This window comes from Orbicella franksi, chromosome 13, assembly GCF_964199315.1.
Source record: "Orbicella franksi chromosome 13, jaOrbFran1.1, whole genome shotgun sequence".
Taxonomy (NCBI): Eukaryota; Metazoa; Cnidaria; class Anthozoa; order Scleractinia; family Merulinidae; genus Orbicella; species Orbicella franksi.
Window position 1 is genome coordinate 15,246,449 of NC_138157.1, and position 22,604 is coordinate 15,269,052.

At 40.1% G+C, this 22,604-nt stretch overlaps 1 protein-coding gene across 3 annotated transcripts; it reads right to left on the reverse strand.

The window, feature by feature from the left end:
- Positions 1 to 1,855: 1,855 nt before the first annotated feature.
- Positions 1,856 to 22,362, reverse strand: LOC145465199 (beta,beta-carotene 15,15'-dioxygenase-like). Of its 3 annotated transcripts, none has more exons than XM_081448975.1 (3): positions 22,012 to 22,362; positions 8,487 to 9,067; positions 1,856 to 2,935 (listed from the first exon to the last, which is right to left on the reverse strand). In XM_081448975.1, the coding sequence occupies exons 2-3, from the start codon at positions 8,971 to 8,973 to the stop codon at positions 1,860 to 1,862; spliced, it is 1,563 nt and encodes a 520-aa protein (XP_081305101.1). In that variant the 5' UTR covers positions 8,974 to 9,067; positions 22,012 to 22,362; the 3' UTR covers positions 1,856 to 1,859. The 3 variants fall into 3 exon arrangements, with proteins under 3 accessions (XP_081305101.1, XP_081305102.1, XP_081305100.1); XM_081448976.1 differs by lacking the exon at positions 22,012 to 22,362 and adding an exon at positions 12,613 to 18,741; XM_081448974.1 differs by lacking the exon at positions 22,012 to 22,362 and having other exon boundaries at positions 8,487 to 18,741.
- Between the last annotated feature and the right edge of the window lie 242 nt (positions 22,363 to 22,604).

A 22,604-nucleotide genomic window follows, 5' to 3' on the forward strand; every position in this document is an offset into this window, starting at 1 on the left:
GCGCACGCACTATTTGCGTTTGACGATTACACTGCAAATAAACTCCGTATTCTAAGGTGAGGTCAAAATACCTCACCGAAAAAAACAGAAGAAGTTTTTGCAGTCTATAGAACTAGAGACAGAGTAAAATTAAGCACGGCTGAAACAAGTTCAAAACGTTATGCAACAACAATATGATAGAGTTAAAACTAAAAGTCAAAATGCAACCGTGGACAGCTGTTTCGACCTGGTTGAGTCTAGTAATCAAATCAGCCCGGTGTAGCAGCAAAAACAAAACAAAACAAAAAGCAAACAAACAAACAACAACAACAACCCACTCGAAGGCCGATTATCTACTAAATGTCATCGAATTGTAATCAACATGTCAAGATGCCACTTTTCACAAAGTAGACAAACAAGTGTCGCGGAGCCACCTAAAATTTCCGAAAAGAAGAGACCCTGAATCCCTTTCCACATTTTTATTTCAAACTTGACGAATAATTGGATTTAATTACCAAATTTTGTAATGTTAGGTTTAACTTTAGCTTGAAGTTTTTATATAAACTCCCGAGACCCCAATTTTGTATTTTATTTTTATTTTCTTTTTCACCATAGCTCCAACGCTGGACAAAATTACACAAAAGAGAGAAGAAATACAGAAATGTTTATTGAACAGTACATGCATCTTTGGCAATAAATGCTCACAATAAAATCTCACGCATAATAAGAGCAGAATAAGATTTCACGCATTTAATATCAAGTTAACAAAAAAATCACTTCCACGAGTCAGTAAATATCATATTCTAAATTTAAACAACCTCAAGATTAATATATATTATGTGTGATATTTAAAAACAACTGATTTCCCAAATATACTTCACCTTTCTAAGAAAATACTTTATAACTCTGATTGCCTAAAAACGTTACTTTATAACTTAAAATGCTTAAAATATTTCAACGGCAGCAGTTACATATAGGCCGTTTTAAATAAAGGTAATATTACTGGTTAGTGTGTTGCTTTCGTTTTGGTTTGTATGCTTTTGTTTTCCTTTGATTATTTTGTCATTTTAAATAGCACAATCCAGTGTCAACAAGTGTCGTTTTTGGCCGAAGAATATTCGTAAGTCCGCGATGACTGACGAAGTTTACCGACCAATAAGTGTGCTTGTCGGCTACCACGCACATTGTCTAGTCACTGAGCTTGAACGCCACGTTGTTAAGAAACTACTCTTACAACACATGCCGACCTGGGCTCAATCGATATTTTCTCGGAAATAACCAAGGAACGGCACTTGATTCTGGACTAACTGTGCCTATTACTTAACGAGTTTCGCAGAAAGTGAATAAGAATAACGAATCTAAACTATAAATTCATCTTACACTTGAAAGTTATCAATATGCGACACCATTTCTGATACGCGCAAGGAATATTATGAAGATATGAAATGGTAAATTTTGGTACATTTTCCATAGCGTTGCCTAATTTCTTAAATTTAACTGCCGTTTTTCTTTTTTACACTTTTCTAGCAATGGAAAAACCTTATAACCATACAACGAAATGGATTTCATCAAGCTTCTTGCCTGATCGTGATCCATTTTGATCTAGATATTATTCCACGATTAGGATGAAAATTTACAGTTATAAGGGATTTTTAGAAATACGCAGCCTTTGAAACGTTCTTTTCATTATCTGGCACCTTGTCCAGTCACTGCTATCTTTAAGTGTCTTTATGATCAAACCTTTATCTATTTGATTTGCGGGCTAACACCGTTTCTTGCAGCTGAATGTCATTGTTTATGGGCGCCTGTATAGGATGATGTAAGCACTCCAAGTCAGTCAGAGCTTGTCTTTTTGTCTCCACAATACTGTACGCGAAGAATCAAATCTCGGCCCAGGCTCTTCGGAGCTGTACAAGTGAAGCTGGTGACCTAGGTCTGAACATACCATGCAAGGAGTGCGCCATGGGGCATAGCACTGTCGCGCGCGCAATTTCCTTGAAGGTGGACCCATCAAGAATGAGCAAGAAGGATCGCTTTCCACGTACACCTACCACGGAGGATATGATGACTCCGTCGTCTTCGGTTTCAGCACCTGGTGCTGCTACAAACACAGGCTCGGATGGGTAGCAGTGGGGTTCATGCCAAGTCTTGGCCTCTTTCCCCAGAACGTCCACCTTGATTAGCTGGTTCAGGAAGTCTCCACGCCTGTGTGGACCCACGCCATACATGTACCGGTAAGGCTTGCCATTCGAGAAGTTGTAGTTGATCTGGGGCAGCTCCACACCATAGTACAGCACCTTGTAGTCGCGGCCGTCCGAGTAGCTGGGTAACCTCTGCGAGCACTTGGAGAATGGAGTGGTAGGAATAGGCAGTCGGTAACGACGGAGGGCGGGATCAGGGAAGCCCTTGCTCACTTCGTTCTCTGGCTTAGTGCGCAGATGATGGAGGTAGTACTGATACACGATGCGCGCATCGGGGTAACAGCACACATCCATGATGATGTCGGTTTCTGTCTCGTAGGCGTTCACGTGATGGAAAGAGAAGAAGTTCTCTGTTTTGTATTGGGCGACCACTTTTCCCGTCTTGCGCTCGATAACGTAAAAACGCGACGGCTGTTTGTTGTCCCACTTCATGCACTCGTGGAAAGAACGCCCCTTGATCTTCATGGTGAGCAGCGCCCAAACATTCACAACGAAGGGGTTCTCGATGAACACGAAGTAGTTGGGCGTCATGGCGAAGCTGTGGTAGTAACAGAGACGATTTTTCGGGACAAACGTAGACATGACGTTGACCCCTTGAAGCGGGTGTGGAGGGCTGTCTCCTGGTGTTGATGGCCGCGGCGGAACTTGTGTTATGTTGTAACGCGTTCCTTTCTTGAGCGACACAGCCACGTTGTACACGTTTCCCTCTTCGTCCTCGTGGGGATGTGGTGTCATGGAGAACATTCGCACGGGCCCTGCGAGAAGAATGAAAGGAAATGTTAAAAAGCGAGGCACAACAACAGAAGACCTAAAATTGCATTAGAAATACTCTCCACCACATCAACCACAGCGCTGTCTAAATGTTCGAATTAGAGCCTACCACTTGTAGCTTGCACTAGCGACGCAGACGCAGGTAAAAGCGCGTACACAAGAGTCTCTACGAACACAGAGAAGAGAAGGCCAAATTTTCTGTTTTGCTTCGTAAGCTCGATTCCAGACAAACTATTGAGGTACAAGCAAAATCCAAGCTTAAATTAACCCATCCCAAACTCTACTAGATAACAATTAAAACGGTAATTATAAGCGCGATGCGGCAAATAAGGTGTAGTAAGTACTGCGTAGCAAGGGCTTACAAAAAGCAAGAGCTAATAAGGCTAGAGCTAATAAGATTGTGCAAATGCGTCTCAGTAATTAAGCCAACTTTAAACTTTCATCTCATCCTCGGATCGTTTGCCGTCAGGAAATGTTATGGTAAAAGAAAATCCGCTTAGTCAAAAAGACGACTTAAACGGAACATGCATAATGGAGGCTGTTTGCAAACTGGCTGAGATGGGTATGGGTATAAAGTATACTGAAAAAACATTAAAGTATTCATCAAGGGATGAGTTTATTTATAAAACAAATCTTCATAGAAGACCATGAAAGAAGTATGACAAACGGTGTCTGAGAGGATTGATACTCTAAGCTTTGATCGGAGTTGAAAGGATTAGTAGTTTAATACTATGTCACTTTGTTGTGATTTCTAGTTAAAATTACTTCCGTTGCACGGACGGAAAACGATAGTTGAGAGCAAGGGTTTTAAGGCTTAACAAATTGCTTATTTTATGTTATTTTTTAACAGCTTTTTTGTATCTTAAGATTTAAAGAATGATCATATGACCTGTAGAAATTCATTGAAACTGATTTATACTGATTTTTTTTTTCGGTGCTTTTTTCTTGTTGATGGAAGAGCCATACTTTCCATGGCAGTCAAAGCAGCCGCACTTTTAAATCTTTAGCTTCATTATTGAGGTCTTTATCCATTGCACACCATTGAGATTTTCAGATAACTGAATTGCTTCCGTCGTAAGGAAGCAAAGAGATAACTGACAGCAAGCATGAAAGATGCTAATCTTATTGTTTTTATCGGTTCATTGCAGGGTATGATTAGGACACAGAAAATTCATTGAGAGCTCATAAGACAACTTTCAGTTCAGTTACTATCTGTTGCAAGATCAAATCCTTATCTCAGCTAAGTGACGTTACTGGGGTCTCTAAGTCAAGGCTTTCTTAGACTGTAATAAGTACACAACAGAAACAATTATCGTCTTTTGTCGTTTAAAATAAAGCCATTTCCGTCACTATAGTCTAAGTGTCTGAGGGCCTCTGAGGTCATCCCCTTGAAACTCCCCATCACTGGCCGAGGGCTATTTTACGATCACACACCGACTTCTTAAGTCTGGGAACTGATTTTTATCAAGGGTTCTTTGAGGAGCTGGAAGCCAATAAGCTTTTAAGATAGCCCATTAACAATACAGGAAACGTGAGCTTAATGAACTTTCAACTGTGTCATGTAATACCCTCGAGGGTAACACAAATTCCTTTCGATGTAATCGATTTCCGTACAAAACGGTCCTATCACACTGACTAAATCCTTTTAAATCTGCAAGAGGGCTTTCTGGAGCACAGCACGCAGTCAAGTTTGTAAAGCTCTGGCAATCATGTTTACACAACATTAATATTATATGATTTTTTGCTTGTTGTGCATTTATTTGTTGCTTTGTTTGTTTGTTTTTATGCAACTATTTCCAGGCTTTCTGTTTTACTGTGTTGCCGCTTTCTTCCAATGTTCACTTTGCTTTTTCTCTCCAATATCTTTATCATTATTTGCAAGGATTTCAACATCAGAAGTTAATCTTCTTTATCTAAGCCCTTGGTGGAAAAAAAGAAACTTGCTCAGGCATTTAAAAGAGATGTTGCGTCACTTTTTGATTGCCACAGAACTTAAATAATTTCATGCATTCTTCCGATGTTTCATTACGTAATTTCTTATGAATCTTTATTAAGCAGTTTAGAAGAAAGAGGACACTAAAAATGAATTTTGTCCAAGCTACTCCACACACACATGAGCTTAGTGAAGAGATTGGCATCTTGGAATAATTAAAAAGAAATTAAAAAAACCTGATTTTTTATATTTTATAACAACCTTAGAGATTTGTCAAAGCTACTGACTTTTCGCATGTCATCTCTTCATCAAACAAAGCACACTTCAACAATTAATTGAACAAGTTGAAACGTGCCAGTGAAACACAATCACGCACAGGAACTAGGAACTTCCTGCTGCTAAACCAAGAGAACTTTTTGCCAACTCAAACATGCCTGACAACAATTATGCAACTATCACCAGCTCCAAGTTGACAGATGTTTAATGAATCATGATGATGAATTCCTTTTGGATTCATTGCAAAAGTTTTCACCTTCCCGTTTGTTCTGTTCCTCTTTCATTCGAAAATATTTTCATTCATTACCCTTCTCCGATCGGTAAAGTTTGAAAAACTTGCGTGAAAAATGAGTGCAATTATCCCACGATATACCTGCTCTAGGAAACCGGTTAAACAGGATGATAGGTGTACAGCGTGCAGCACAAAACACAGTTAATGAATGTGTGGTTCTCTTCTTCCAAGAAGAGAGTTGGAAAATCAATGAATTTCATTTTAGACATTAAGTTTGAATGACTGTGGTGTATTTTTCATTCGATATTTGTATCTGACTCTCCCCTTAGGCTCGCCGGTGTTGGTACAACGTTCTCTTTTTTCAGCCAGTGATACGCAAATGCTCACTGATTCGATATCAATTTGCTCACGTGCCTCGGCCCATGTCTGTTATATATTAAGTAAACCGAGGAGCATTTCCAAGGGAAGCCCAGTGACCTCCTTTTCACCGGCTCCGAAGATTAGCGAGTGTTTTTAATGCGCCCACTCCGCAATTAAGCTAATTTCTCGAGAAATTTTGACAAATCTCCACCGGAAGAAAAACAAATCTATAGCCTTATGCTCACATGCCAGATAAAAATCTTCGCTGATAAGCCAGGTTATTAAAACGAAGCTCATTCAAGGCAAACACTCAACCCTTGGTGTTCTTCCGGTCAAAAATATTTATATAAGTAAACAAAACGCCGCTGAAAACCTGATTAGCCTATTGTTTTCAGTGTTAAATGCGATTGCATTTGTTTATTTTCCTACTTTGGTTATCCAGTTATTGAAATTTTCTCAAGGGAATCTTGCTTCTGTAAGTCAGTTCCACTGTTGGATTGGACTCGTGAGTGACAGTGCAAGCAGAACCCCTTCATAAGCTATCTTTATTAACGAAACACTTCGCGCAGACGAGCACGAACTCTTTCCACCACAGACCACAGAACATGGATAATCTTTCCGCATTTCACCTGTAGCCGTGCACGACTTATAAACTCGACAAGGGACTGTTGAAATATTAAGTACATGGCTACAATTTGCACGATGAAAACCCATACTTATTGCCCTGGCCACAAGTCTTCACTGAAGCACTATAAAAGACGATAAAAGGGCAAATTCACGCTTAAACAGGGCGGCCAGAAGGAGATTTCTGGAGAAAGAAAGCAGGCGGCAGGCTGGAACAAGGAGTAAGGAGATATAGTTTACAACTTATTGGCTTTTGACGATATCTTTTGAAAGACCTCTGACCTACCAGATGAAATGAAACAACATTATCAAATGGTGCGATTAAGCACTACTTAATGACAGATTGGTACGAAAACGGCCTCATCTAGGCTTTTATGCGGTTCCGTGATTGCCTTTTAGATGTAAACTGAGTAAAATCCACTTAAGTAGACCTGCTCTTTTTCTTTCCCTAGAATGGCTCGAGGTAAAGTGTACTGAAGGATGTGTCAAAATCTGTTAAAAAGCGAAACAAAAACCCCTTTCTTTTACTTGTGTGTGGTCAAAAAAGACACTGAAAGGGAGCATGAAATAGCACGTTGGATCTCTAATTCCGTTCACCAGAGTCCGCGATCTACAATATCTTGTGCTTATGTCGCACACGAATTCATATCCGCAGCATGCAGTGACTTGATTGAAATGGATACAATGGATGTTATGAAGAGGCCGTGTTCTGGAAATCCCTCCTTAACTCCACATCTAACCCAAGCCCAGCAAACGATATGTTTTGACTAGCTCTACTAAAATAGGATATTTTCATATCTCAAGTTGAAAATCTTCTCCGTTCTCTCGAGATATAAGCTTTTAAAACTTGCTGTTCTTACAATATATTCAGTAAAGCTGCTAGGCATTTTTTTTAGGTAAGTATTCTAGCAATTTATATGTTTGCTCCCGTGTACAGTGTATCTCTTATCTTAGCACCCCACCCTCATTCATATTTAAGCAAGCTGGCTAATGAGTTTATCCTTGGACAAGAGAAATTCAATTTACTTACACATCAATCCAAGGACGAAATGGTGATTCTCTCATTTCCGGAATTCTCTGTGATACTGGACTGAGCAGAGGTCCTTTTAAATTTTGTTTTCAAGAAAAACAGTTTTCAGTTCTTTTTGTATTTGACGAATGCTTGTGTTTATCTAATAACTCAAGAATGCCTTTTTATCAGACTGTTGCAACCAAATATCGTCTTTGTTATCTTCAATACCTTAAACTTGTCAAAACTATTCCTGACCCCAGGAGACCTTCGAAGAAACTCGCATTCTTTAGACCATTCCAATTTAGCTCCAGTTTTGCCAATTGTTGCAGAAAAGAGTCCCTAAAAATATCGATCAAAACTTGAAATAAAATACAAGTACGGCACAATTATCGGACATTCAATTTGTCTCTATTCAAGTGGAGTTGATGAGGTGTGGTTCACGCAGTAAACTAAATGCTTGCTTTTAATCTGAAGTTCTAAGAACTGAACCAGGTGTCAAAGTTGAAAAGTTTTGTCGCTACTGAAAGTGATAAAGGCTTTTTCTGCCGCCCCCTTCCGTGCGAATCTCCTGCGCCAAGGGTAAACCGTTGTTTAACTAATCCGATTTAATTTTTCGAACCAAAACCGTCGGCAAATTGGCACGATTGTAATGGTAACTAGGAAAAGAAGGCCTTCGCCTACTTCACTCAATTTTTTTTGGTGTGGACTCGAGCAGTAAAAGTCACAATAGACGATTTAGTGCAGTGCGGATTGTCAGAGTAAACAAGGAACATTTTAACAGGCCAGTGTGATACCCAGTACTGAATTAGCACCCTAAGAGACACTGTTGGGTGTGGGCATGGAGGCGTTCCCGGAGGCGTTATCACGGCATCTCTTGTTTTGTTTTTGTTCTAGAGGAATCTTTAACGAAAGCGTAAAGAGAGTCGCAAGGAGACATTCTTACTTTCCTTCCTGTGTGGTGTTTACGTCCGTGGCCGCTTTCCTCCCAGACGTAAATAAACAGACAGAACCCGATACAAAAGTTAAATTTAAACTTCCTTTTTTTCTTCCTCTTGTGGTATAAAAAGAGTATATGTAATAGAGATAATCAAAACATACCTGGAAAGTCATTCCTTATGTTGTACTCAGACAAAGCTTGTAAGCTACTCGGGTCAAAGCCGATCAAGAACGGAGAATCACTGCTGGCGAAAGTCTGCCCGTTCATCGTAACAACGTTAATGGAGCAGTTATCCGTCCGCTCGGGTGGCACGAAGTAAGAGAAGAAGCGCGCAAAGATGTTCTTGCACGGGTCGGGCGGCAGTGGCGTTCCAAACTCTGCGTACGCGATGCCTCTACGCGCTTCCGCGCGGACGAACGCCTGGCTTCTTAAGTAGCGGCTGCAGTAGGTGACTTTTCCATTTTCCACCTTGAAATTCTGTAGCATACCCAGGCCATCGAACCAGTGCTTGTAGGCTTCTGGTCCGACTTCGTACATAGCAGGCCCATTTCGAAGTAAGGATCCATTGAGCCAAAGGGGAATAACGCCTTCGACCTTGGCTTCCACAGGGCTGACTTGTTCTTTGACTGTTTGATAAAGCTCATCCATTGTGCTTCCGATCTTGAACGAAGTGGACACGTCAAAATACAACTTCAACTGACAGAATTGAAGGCCCTCTCTCTGAATTTATGTCCGTCGACCTCTGCAGAAAACAATAGATTGATGACAGCACTGAATGATATTATATAACGAATGGTATCAGCTTATCGTAGGATGGCGCGCATTCCAAAGAAGGAAACTCCTACCAGTCACGCTTTCCCTATCGCTAAACAACCCAGCATTCGGACGAAATAATTCCTAAACCAGAAAAGAATTAATTCAAATAATGGGTTTTCTCAGCGAAAAATTTCACTTAATTAGCAGGCATTGGACATCACGACCAGTCACGTTAAGTCAACAAATGAGGAGCAAATATCTGGATTTAAAAAACAAAATTTTGTCCCCGACGTTTTTACACAATGAAGACAGATGCAGCGAATGACAGATTCTGTCATTTCTTGCAATTTTGGCTCCATATTTTCGGTCAATTATGTGTAATATAACTCTAAAATGCTTTTAGCTACACACAAATTAAACTCTGGACTATTGTTTCACTCTGGAAAGTGCTCGATGAAAGAATAATCGTGTCTGTTCATCTGTTACGTCATCTTCGTCTAAGGCGGCGCACTTGTGTTTGGCGTTTGTTGATGAAAACTTGAACGTGTTCGTATTGACGAGAGTCGAAAGTAACGCGGGTGCCTGCCCTTTTGGGAAAGTTTGAAATTCCTGCATAAAAATGCGTGTGGTTGGTTTACAAAGCTAACAGTTTCAGCAGCTGCCAGTCGTTGTCACTGAGATACTATGAGATTCTCTAATCATTTCACAAATTTGCAAAACAGGTGGAAAACAAGTCTCGTATTACTAAACACATAACGATCATATCGCGTGAGTAATGGTTAACCAGCTGATCTGAATAAACATTAAAAAAATAGAAAAGGATTTTACCCCCTTCCACCTTGGCTTTTGCGTAAAAGAGATGTATGAATAGATTTTGTTACATCTGCGTGCAGGAAACATAGTTTTCGCGAAAGTCAAAGTTGATACAAGACGAACGTTGATACATGAACGCACGCTAAATAACGAGTCATTGAAAATCACCCCATTTGCTGACAGAAATGAAATAGAGCAAATCAGGAAAGGCGGAAAGATTCCTCAATCGTTTATCGGGAGCTTTGCAATTAGTTTGTCAAAGCGGGGTGCAAAATCCATTACGCCTACTTTAAATAAGCAGTTGAATGACAGAGTTCCGGTTTTTCTGATGTTCTTGTGTAGTCAAAACTTGAGTCGCTAGTTTCTTCGAGATTAATTAAAATGTTTGCTGTTTAAGGACCTCCAATAAAGTGTAAATTTAGAGTTAAGCCTCGGAATTGTAGAATTGCTACAAATGTGAAGGAACACATGTTCACCAGTTATAGAAGTAACTTCCGATTAGCGATTTGTTTTTTTCTTAATTTTCAAGAGCATAGGAAACGGCCGCATGGTCTTATCTGGACCCTCGGCTCGGTACTCGGAAGCTACTTTGAGCCATGTTCAATGACCGATTCTTTTCGAACATTAATTTATCGTTTGACCTTCCCAACTTAATTCCAATCCCCGCTGACTACCTAAGCAGCAAGTCAACAAGGCGCGTTTTTAACCAGAAGTTCGTTTAGCGAAACTAATATACAGGGGTTAGGTTTTAAGTACCACGTGTGACAAAATGAAAACACTGACTGCACGGGCGCACGAACAGGCTAAATGAAATGCCGCGTGTATTTCCTTTCGTAAGACCCCGTTACCCATTAGCGAGGATTAGCCGGTGCTCAAAATAAATACACAAGTTCGTTTCTAACCTGAGCTACCATGTACTAACTAGTGCATGCTATATTCAAAATTGCCATCGCGAAAGACCCTGTAGACGAAATTTTTATTGGACTCCGTGCTCAGTAGAAAAAAGGTCCTGTTTTCGGCCTGGCCGTGTGAAAGCGCCATAAAAGGCTCTAAGGTCAAGGATTTGGAAAGCAAACGTTCGATGGTAAAACCCTTATTGGACGTACGGACGGACGGACCGGCAAACCCAAAAAGATGAACGACTTGTCTGGGCGGTGGAATATAAAGCGCTAGCAACAAAGCAAACTGGCTAACAAGATACCAAACATGGTCTTACAAGAACTGTGAGCCGGAATTTCCTTCCACATTTTATATATGTTATCCGCAGCTATTTATGGACTAAAGAGAGTAGAACTTAGCTGGAGCTAAGATCAACCCTAAATTCTTACTTAAATCGGATTATAATTTTTTTTAGAATCGCGTTTCCTCAACTTCTGTCAACCGGACAGGGAAATTTTCAGTGAATCTTTGTGGTTTTGAAGCCAGCAATTAGCACGCTTACACAAGCACCCACTCTCACGTGAAAAAAGCGATAACATCAAATAGAGGAAATACGTTTATTGCATCCACAAATGCTCCTTTCACGTGAGTCGCCTGGCACGAGCCTAAACCAGAGACGTAAGAAAGATAAGTCGCCTATCTGACCGCACATTCATTTGAATTCTCTCAATATAAAGGTCGACAATAATTTAATAGTTTGAGTTAGTGAAGTCAGGCTAAAAGATATCCAAAAATGGCCCTGCTTCGTGACGAAAGTGCTCTTTTGTATGTGAAATGATATGATCGTACGTTTATCGCGATCGGAATACGTGACGCGGTATTGTTGGGCGCCATTCGGGTCAACCTGTAGAAGTGTTAATACGTCTAGGTGACGCAGAGCATTGTTAGAATTTCGGGACAGAAAGAACGTCAGTGTCTCCTGCATGAGGTCTTGCATGCGACGAGAGGGGAAATTTTAAACATTTTCCCACGCTAGCTGTATCTTGCTCTTTGACATTGAGGAAAACTACAGTAGACGTGGCGCGAATTTACGTAACGACAATTGCTGCGAAGACACATAGTTGGCGGACTGGAATGAAACTAGTCTCTAAGGCAGAAAACAATCTATTTTCATTCTCCAAAAGATTCAATATTTGGAAAACATAAAAAGTAAACTTGCATTAACTTGTATTGATACAGCTGGAAGTCTGGCTATTCTTGCAAAAAGGGACCTTCCAGAAAAGTTTATCAGTGATCTATAATAGTGATAGGATTCCAACAACAACACAAGCAAAAGTGACGAATACAATCAATTTTTTTGAGGTAGAAAATTTCCTATTTTGGTATAAAGACAGTAAAATTATACACAAACAGGAAAAGGTCTAGTTTAAAAAAATATGCACTACGCGTGGTTTCCGAATTGAAGGGGGAATGGGGACTAATGCATGGATTCTACAGAGTAGCTAAATTTTCTTGGTGATTTGACTCAGCACTGCCGTGTTATTGCGTAACTTGATCGATTTGAGGCGAGATAATAGCAACAAGAGTCCTGTGGCGCATGAAAACTGATTTGATCTAAACAAAACTCTACAAAACCGTGATTCAGTTATAAGAAATAAGTCTGTAGTTACTCCACATCAATTTACATACAGCTTTCATAAGAATGTTTAACTTTTCATGGCGAACTCCTTATCTACTTCAGTTTGTACTGTATACTGGTAGTTCCGCGCTCGATTTGTCAAACAACGCAAGCCCTGAAAGAACAAGAAAATAGTTGGAAATAACTTCAAAGCTACTTACGTTATGTGGTGGTGTAGGAAGATCCACCAGAATTTGTTCAGATACTGGATACAGGCCAAATCTTTCTCGCGGATTATATAAGTTATAAATCCACTTTTGCACGTGTTTTATACCTCCGTCTTCCACCGGAACTCGTTTTCCGCAGTGTCAACTTGTAAACTTTTGTTTGGATTTTGACTCGAATTTCAAAGTTTCGAAGATGAAACAAAGTTTACAAGAGCGCTGTTCACCTTACCACTCGTCTAAAAATACTAACATGGTGCAAAAAATTGCGCCGCGTTTTAACCGTCCGGCGAAAACAATGTAATCGATTAATCCGTTCCTGTTATTGTGCAGTTTTATCCCATACGAAACATTTAAATTGTTTATTAAATCTGATTGTAGATTCGTCATGACTTTCTTGTAAGTAAGGGTTGAAATTAGGGAGAAGCGGAAAATCCGGAGTAAACAATTTAACTTTACCAAAAAACAAAGACGTGCTAACACGCCTTAGAAATAGCACGTTGTTCGTTAATGAGGTCATCAGGGCCGGATAGCGTTTTATTGAAGCCTGCGTAGCTTGCTTTGTTGATATTAGGCGGTTTTAATGGGGAGTTACTTGTTTTGCCACGCACATACAACTTCTCCAAGAAGTTTGGTTTGAAGCCGGGTTTTGACCTAAAATAAAATTTATCTCGCCCTCCATTAATTCAGTTGATCTGCCATTTCCTTGACATGTTTATTTGTATGTGAGAGACCAGTGACCAATTGTTTAGTGTTTTGACAAGTAATAATTGCAGTAAGTGCAACGCAACGCAAATATTTCACTGGTCCCGCCTAACCACTTGGTGAGGGTCAATGAAGATAAATTCAGTTTTATTAATAGAGCTGCCGTTTTGAGGTCTGTAAAATTTACCCAGAAATTTAAATTCAAACTCAGCTGTGTAACATTAGTAAGACATGGCGATTTCTAAAAGTACCGACTAAAACAGAATAAAATAGCACAAGGAATGCTCAGTTCATGACAACACACACACACACAAACATCCCTGGATTGCAGAGAATTTCTGCCGGAACAAAAAACTAATAAATACACAAATAAAAAGTGTTTCCTTTGTTTAAAAGTAGTCATTTAAAATTTTTGAAAACAGGAACTGAGTGAAACCAAAAGAGGATTAACTCCACATAAGCTCTAATGGTCATTACGAGCACAGCTCTCTATATACTAAAGCTCTCAGTCCGATCTTGTCGCACTTGGGCGAGGATACGCGAACCTCTTATTGGTGAAATAATCCTCCTACCTTTTTACCTACAGCGTGAAACATTAAAAAGTCATAAAAAAAAAAATGATTTATAAGTTGCTAAACAGAGAAAAGTAAAGACATAAATTTGTTTCCGGGAGCGGCCACACTACGTCGGAGGAATTTCAAAACGCAGCTTTACTTCCACACTGATCTGTCCCGAAAACGGAGCTTTTTCGAAAACGCTCTTCAAACCGGAGGAATTAGAAAACGCCGGCTTTACGTATTCGCGTGGACGGAAAACCTTTTTAAAACGGAACTTTACTAAAACGATGGTGTCACGATAATCATGGGATTTCCTTGATCGAGTTGTCCTCAAACACAAATCCAAAATGACCGCTGATTGTACGTTGCGTTTTCAAATTCCTCCAACGTAGTGTAGACGGAAAATATTTGACGCGTGTTCAAAAGTGAAAGCTCCGTTCTTAATTTTCTCCGGCGTGATGTGGACGGGGCCTCTTTGAAAACTTGACCGCGTGCAGATCACCAAAGAGTTAAAATAGCAACAAGTTCCGCACAGGAACATGTCGCAATTTCAAGTGAAACCATATGTTATTTGCTTATTTGTTGAGTTAGGATGTGTTCCTACACATTTCTCAGGATGAATCAGTAATACACTCCTATGCTATGAAGTTAATTACGATAGCTGTCGTCGTAGTAATTCACAGGAAGTGTATTGTATCTGTAACAACTTCCTTTAGTTGCACATGATTTTGCTACAAGAACAGATGACGAAACTGCTTGTCGGAGAGGAGGAAAGCGATGCAGCGCCTTGTTCATGCTGAAAATTTGACAACAGACTTCTAAAACTAAAAATAATACAACCTAGATTCCATTTTGTGGTTGTACTGAAAAGTTAATTTTATACCATCAAAAGTACCAAGGTATACTCTAAAATGATATCAAAGTGACGAGAGATAATGGCAAGACCAAGAGTCATTCTAAAATTAAGAACAGCGACTTCTAAAGGTCACTTTAATTTCCCTTACTAACTAGTTCCTGTTTATTTGCGCATTTGGTTTTAAGACGAACCTCTAGAGGTATAGATAAAACCGTGTCAGTGCCTACGCAGCAAATTTTGTGGGGCGAAGGGAGGCGGGGAGGGTGGGTTAAACACAGATGCCTAAGCGGCGTGGCTTTAACTACGGGTTCGAGGGGCATGCTCCCAGAAGATGTCTTCAAAAAGGGCATAAAATGTATTTACAATAACAAACGTAGCGTGAAACAGTCATAAATTGTTTCTTTTGTGTGTGTGTGTGTGTGTGTGTGTGTGTGTGTGTGTGTAAGCATTTATTATCCGGTCTTTAAAGGAATGGCTGCCAATGATACCTTGCAGTCTACAACAGCTGACCCTGACATGTCTGAAAGGGATTTTTTTTTTTGTCTAAAATCAAAATAATTTCTAACTTAGCACAAGTAAGAAGACCAGGCGTATAAGAGAGGGCATCTCATTTATTGATGCAGACTTAACCCTGTAAAACGACACTACTATACCGAAACAAGTATCAGCCATGGCACAAAATTTACTAAAAGGTAAATCAAAGTTTCGAGATTGACTTGGTCAGGGATCAAAAACGGAGATGCCGTCGATTAACACCTAACAGACAAACTCCTTTTAGAAATATTCAATTTCGTAGCATGATTATGTAACCTGCATATCAAGAGTATCTACCGCAGTACCAACACACAGCTGTCTTACAATAAGAACGTAAGAAATATATGTTATGTCGCTTTACGCCGGTCTCCTGCGCGCGCAGCTGATGAGAACAAAGCAAGCTGATATCGGTAAATGAGAACATTAATGTTTGTCTTCTCCACCGAAAAAGATGTTTGAAGCGAAAATATTTATTCTGAAAGGAAATTGCTTCTCTAGTTAGTCGAAAATTTCAATCCCGGTTTCCTTTCAAGAATCGATACTTTTCGGCTTTGCGGAGTTGTTTGAAAGTAAGCAGCTTGTTACGTTGTTCTTTTGCTGCTCTTGTTGTTCCTAAGGATCTTATAACCCTTTTTTTTCTAATAGAGCAGCTTAACGAGAGATTCAAGGACTTACCTTACAGAAAATATCCGAGCGTTGATTTTGATATAGATTGCTCGTCGCTGTTTTCAGCCTGATCTCCAGCCGGACTGAGGGTGATTTATTCCTCACAAAACTTGCTTGACAGTGAAACGGTTAACTGTAAAAATGCGATCATTTATACTTTTTTGATTTCCGTCTTGGGTGAGACAAGAACTGAAGCTACGAGCACGGAACGAAACTTTTTGAGCCCGGGATCGTTGAGAGGGAATAAGATAAAAAGACAAGACGCGCTGATACTCAATTTCCGCTGGCAATTACTTAGGTTTTTTCACGTACTGTTAACTTTCAGTTTTTGACCACGTACAAAATTACCTTTAAATTGAAAGAGACCTGGAAATGGTAGTTTACTGAGATAAAAAAGCACCAAACAGATAATAATAAACCATAAAGGAACAAGAATGGTTATTAAAGGATGGAGAAGACTAACATGGATTACAATGCATGAATTCGGAAATATTCAGGCTAAGCTTTTTAGGATGCACAAAACCTAAAGTAGCCCTTGATAACTCGTAGTTTTAGGTCATTCGCTAAATCGCCAAATAGAGAGTATAGAAGCTACCATAGTCAGTTCGAGTAAACACATTCTACCGTACGAGCTATTTTCAAATAGCACTTTGTAGTCCATACTGAAATTATGAATTGTCGCATATCAAGACACACTGCACCCGGATCGCACTAGAGCCAATTTTGTTTGTGTAAGTAATAAATCTGTCAGTAAGTAGCGCAAAATAAGTGCCACCCCCAGTTTCAAAAACTTGCCGGCCAAATTTTTGCGGATTGCCAAAATTTTGCCAATCTTCAAAGAAACCGAAGAGCTGCCTCGGAGGCTTCATAATTTTGGCAAAGCAAACAATTTTGTTGTTTTTTTTTTTTTTAAACCATTTGACTGTCATATTTTTTAAAACAAGTCTGGATAAAATTATGCCGAGAAAACAACTTTGACGGCTCGTCCAGTTTGGCGCGTGCGATGGCACGACAAAATCATATTTTACCCGGTCCATCTGACGCTTTTTACACGTTATTTCAATGCAAGCGAGAAATGTGAGCGGCGCTTTTATACAAATTCTTATGACCCATACCCTAGAGCCGGTTACTGTCAGCACTTTGAAGAGATGGTTTCAGCGAGACAATCTTCTTCTAGCGCAAGTGGCGCAAGCAACAACACAAACGCAAGCCGAGCAAAATCTGCTCGTCCAATTATGGACCGAAAATCACGAGTTGCTGTAGAGCGGAGAGTCAAGAACATGCAGCGTGGAGAAAAATCTGCTCTTGCACGGAATCTAAAAAAATACTTAATTGAGACATTATAGATCTTGTGACGTATATTTCAATCAGTAACGTTTTGGTTCCAACATGTTGGTCTAATGCGACCACTGCCAAAATTTGGTACTTGCGAATTGTTGCCAATTTTTTTCCTCGCCAAAAATTGGAAATATTTGAATTCGCTCTAGTGCGACCCGGCCCTATGGTCAAAATTCATAAAGATTCAATGTTTAAAAGTTGGGCAATTATAAAAATTCGCTGCACTGCACAATGTGGAAAGTTAAAAGTTACGAGACAAAGTGGTAGGCTAAAAGCAAAGGGAAAATCTCTCGAGAAATAGGAAAACAATTACTGCAGATTATATACCGTAAATCAAATTCAATCAGATCCGACTTCCGTGCAAACTGTAGGTGGTCCCCTTCCCATAGTAGATGATATTTTAGGCGACTCGATGATTGCATATTTGACAGATCTTCTGCTATTTCTGACTGACACCCTCCGGTCATCTATTTTAAGCATACTGGCACGGTGATTTCAAGAAGCTCGTAAACATCCAAAGAATATTTGTGCTGGACATACAGTGCGCAATTCGACCTAATTGCATAGCAAGGATGCTTGGGAAGAAGGCAGTGAAAGCCGAGCTAGGAAAGCCATTGGCGTTGCGACATAAAATTCGGTATTAAGAAATTGCCCCGTAGAAAACGTTTTATATGTATGTTCGATGTACGGACATATCCTTGCTATTCCAGTTTACAACAAATTCCCGGTGACCAGCCCCCTTACTTAGGATAACTGATGTTGCGTTCGCGTGGACGATTTGACGAAATGAAGGGTTGCTCGCATTCAACCTTTCAAGCCGTTCTAATTTGCTAAAAAAAAAAAACCTGGACTGCGCTATTCCGCTTTCAAAACAACAAATGACTAAATAAAATAAGAGGGATCGCTATTCTTTCTCTCAAGAGCTTGAACTGCGCGCCGGCTGCAAACAGAAGAAAGAGTGTATCTACCTTTTCGCCGGTTTGCTGTTTGTTAACCATACAGTACACTGACATTTGCTTTGAAATACAAGTTTTGGTCATGCGGCGCTTTTCTTAGTTGACTATAAAAGATATACCGTAGATTGGTTTCGCTTTCTCTAGCATCATAACTTACCTTGTAAACTACGTGGGAAGACTTAAATAACAAGCCAGCTGTTACAATTCCACTCAGCTTTCTTTTGAAATGTATCAGCTAATATGTGGGTGAGTTCGCTTTGTGTTCGTAGGGTAACGATCTCTGACGAAGAGGAGTACAGCTTCACAGTACAATGCACAATACAATAGTACTGTGTCCTCCAATTACATTCAAGTCCAGGCAATGCCTGTGGTTTTCCACGGATTTTCATGTCGGCCTGTCTTTAATCATATGGGATTAACTGGCAGCTGACAAACACTCCGAGCTCGTTCTTTTTATAAACCAAAACCTGGCAAATGGCCAGAAACACAAATTTATTTTGATTTATGCCTGCAATCCCGGAAGGGGGGAGGGGGGGGGGGGTACGCCCAGAAAAATTTGGTGCGGGTGTGCTCCCCGCTTCCGAAAACCCTTGCCCTCTTTATGACCAAAGTCTACTATTTTCCCTACCCTATTTATGACCAGACCAAACATTCGAGACCCTTTGATCGACCGTTGCGGCTGACACAGTTGCCCTAAACATAATTTTTGAAGGGCTTTTGTTTATAGTCTTATCAGATAATGATGAAAAGTAGCTTTTTTAAAAAAAAGATACCCAATTCAAGACTAGAGTACAAAAACCATACCCTATTTATTACCAAAATGGCCAAAATCGATCCCCTCAGTTAATGACCTAAACGGCTGAAAACCGTACCTTTGGGGCCGCACAGTATATAGTCCATATAAGGGAGCACTTCCCCCGGTCCTGCAATTTACATTAGTCTGTTGTAAAAAAATTTGCCTGGTATGTTTCTTAACCGGCTTCCTCGTAACTGACAAAGAGATGTTCTAAGCGTTCCGTTAGTCGAGGGGCGACATGGAGTAGCGATAAAAACCCACGCTTGAATGCTAGTGGATCACGAGCAATAAAACTAATATAGACAAGATCGTATTTTTTTTACAGCGCTGACTAATTCTTCCCGGAGAGTAAAGACAGATGAAAACAAGATACAACAACAATGAAAAAGAATGCCTCAGTATAACTTATTTCATTGTTTTCTGTCGAATTTCTAGCTTCTTTTTTTTTTTTAGACCGGATCAATAACCATGTTTAATATTATCTGATAATTCACGGTGATATGATATTTCAAATAAATGCCTGATCATGATAAACAATTAATAACAGGAAGGCTGGTGCTGTATATAGAAAACCAAATTATCGGATAAATCCGTGGTACTTCTCCACTGTGGTCGAGTTGTTTTAGCTTTTGGCATGGTGTATTTAATTTAAAACTGGTTGCTATTTTAGTAAGTGATGAAAACGATAAATCGCAGAGTAACTGGACAGTATTTTTAGTACACGAACACGTGACCGGTCTCAGAAAAAGAAAATAGAGCATTACTTTATCACGGCTTGTTACACATGACTTGTTATCACTTCGAGTAATTAAGAAAGTCTGATTATCACTCCCCGCTGGTAGGGAACGCCTTTCCGGGTTGAGCTCCCAAAATGAAGAGAAACGAGAAAATCTCAATTTTCGCTTGGCTCTTTTTCTAGTGCTGCAGCTTAAAAGTAAAAAATAATCTAAACGATTTTATTACAGAATGTTAAACAGATACTCGAAAAGATAAATTTAAATTAAGGTACCGAAATAAGCCGGTCTAGTATTACGACAAGTGCAACCGGACCTGAAAACGGCACTCTCGTGTGTTATCAAAACGGCATCAAACGGTATCTTGTGGGACTTTTTTTCGCGGGAGTGCGGTGGGCGGCGAAACGACCGCTGGCGAAGCCGCGGGTGCTGCTTTGCTTTCGGCAGCGAAACCGCCAAGTCCAGCGAAGGTGCGACGGGATCAACATCAACTTAACTACTACCCATTCTCCTCGCGGCCTCGCAGCTCTCGCGCCGAAACGTGGTAGGCAAAAAAAATATGCCTGACATTGAGCTCATATTCAATGAACTGATTCCATGGATTGAGTCATGAGACAACAAGTCAAATGTTAGGCCTGTACAAGATTTCACACGTTGTCAACTATTATGACAATTGGTAATCGTAACCCTATGGAATGCGGATGGACTGTTCCAGTGGCCACTTGTAATTAAGACTTCCTCTTTATACTCAATACGGCAGAACAATCGAAGACTAGCCAATTACAAAGAGGATTTATTCTGATCTTAAGAGCTGATCTACAGACGAACGTTGATACCGACCTCTCTCTCTCCACTTAAATTAATTGTGCTTTCCGTCCAAAAAGGCGATACATGCATGTGTACTGATGTGTAAGAGCAGTTGACTTTTTCTTCAGGTGACCTTTAACGAGTAGCTCAGCAATTTGGGATTATATTTTTACTGACAAGTTAACGTCATTATAAAACTTCCGTCCCAACGCTATTCTCAGCATAGTATCTGGTCTTCTTTATTTTGGCCTTACAAGTGTGAAATTTATGCGATTTCCGAATAGCTTTGGGTTCGGGTTCCAACTTCGAAAGATCGCTATAGTTACTGCGGGACCATCTTAGAAATCCGGTCATTAATGGATGATCGCTTTGATGAACGGATGTGGTAATCACAGCGGACTAATGATCACGTGTGGCGCAGGAGTTGTTCGTTTTCGACCCGTCGAGAAGAAATTTGCCCTTCGCACTGCTACCGGTTGTTGAAAATGAGGAAAATACATCCAAGTAACTTAAAACTGTAGGCGCGGGTAGGGTCGGTTTAGCACGCGTCTCAAATGAGTACGTTCTTAGATGACTTAGATGACTTAACAAACTAGGCACATGCGTCAACTGCATGATGAAGCTCGATTCTCAGTCACTGTCTAATAATAGACCGCTAACAGAACTCTTCATTCTCGGAAAGCATATGTACATGTTCTGGAGGGGGAATAAAGTTTATGATGATAATCTTCAACCAAACAACTAGCTGTAGGGCTTCGAAACTCTTATTCAATTTTTAGACAGTAAGAAGTGCACAAAGAAAAGAAGGGATTATTGGTGTCAAAACACTTTCGTAAACCAACAGATAAGCCTGCTTACAGTTTACTACGTTTACGCCACCGCTGTGCTATTGCGCAAACCGGTTTCGAAGCGGAAAGACGTAAAAAAGAGAGGCAAGTGTCCCATCTCGGAATCGGTCGATAATCGTGCAATATAAAGAGTCTGACAACAACAACACTCACAATGTAGCGCGCAAGGTAATGTAGCGCGCAATGTAGTTATAGTAACATTCGTTTCTTTTATATACAACCGTTCCATCAACAAGTGCACATTGAAAAACATGCAGCTGATTGCGCAACAGTCAGGATTTTCCGTACTTCTAATTCGCACGGATGACCTATAAACAAAAATCCGGGAATCACTTCGTAAGACGACTTATTCATTCTTATGCATGGTGATCGACTCGATTTCGATTCGTATGAAATCTTGTGCCACGGTGTGTATGTGATATCTTTTGATACGCACTGTATGTTCCGGAGCCGCCCTTTGCTGATCACGAATGCGGACCCTTCAGCGATCCAAAAGACAGTATAAACGGAAAAAAAATTTTTTGACAAGACAATAATAAGAATAAAATATATCTCGGTCGGGTCGTGGCCACAAAGCAGAAATGTTTACTTTTACTTACCTTTCTTAGTAACTTGGAGAAACTGGTTCTTCGTTTCTTCTTCCGCTGCTCGACGTGCCGATTCTTCTGTGTTGGCCCTCGAAAAGACAGCTTACTTTTGCTTGACGTAGTGGAGAAAAAGTTCTTGAATGATGTAGTTCCTGTAAAGTTATCTGGTCCTGTATCGTGACGTATCGCTAGGCGACAGATAAATTCTGTAAATAATGAGGACAATCACCACTGATATTGTTAGGTGTAATATCAACCCCTTTATTTTCAAAGCACCGGCTTTAAACACGCGAATCCGATTGGCTACAATTAAGCTCGATTGTTTTTATACTCTCAATTAATTGAATAGCTAATGTGCTTAATTACACTCTTTTCCGGGTTCTTTGACACCGGCCTTTGTTAGGAAATGCGTGCACGAAAGCATCGTGTTCCTAACAGAGACCAAGTGACACCTCTATGGCTAGATATGTTTCATAGAAAGGGCAATATTACTCATCAAGAAACAGAAAGCTGTAAACAGTAATTGAATGAGGCATCGTATTCAGAGCTGGATATCCTGTGGTATGATCAGAGGCTTTGCACGTGAGTGTACAAAGTGTGCTCTC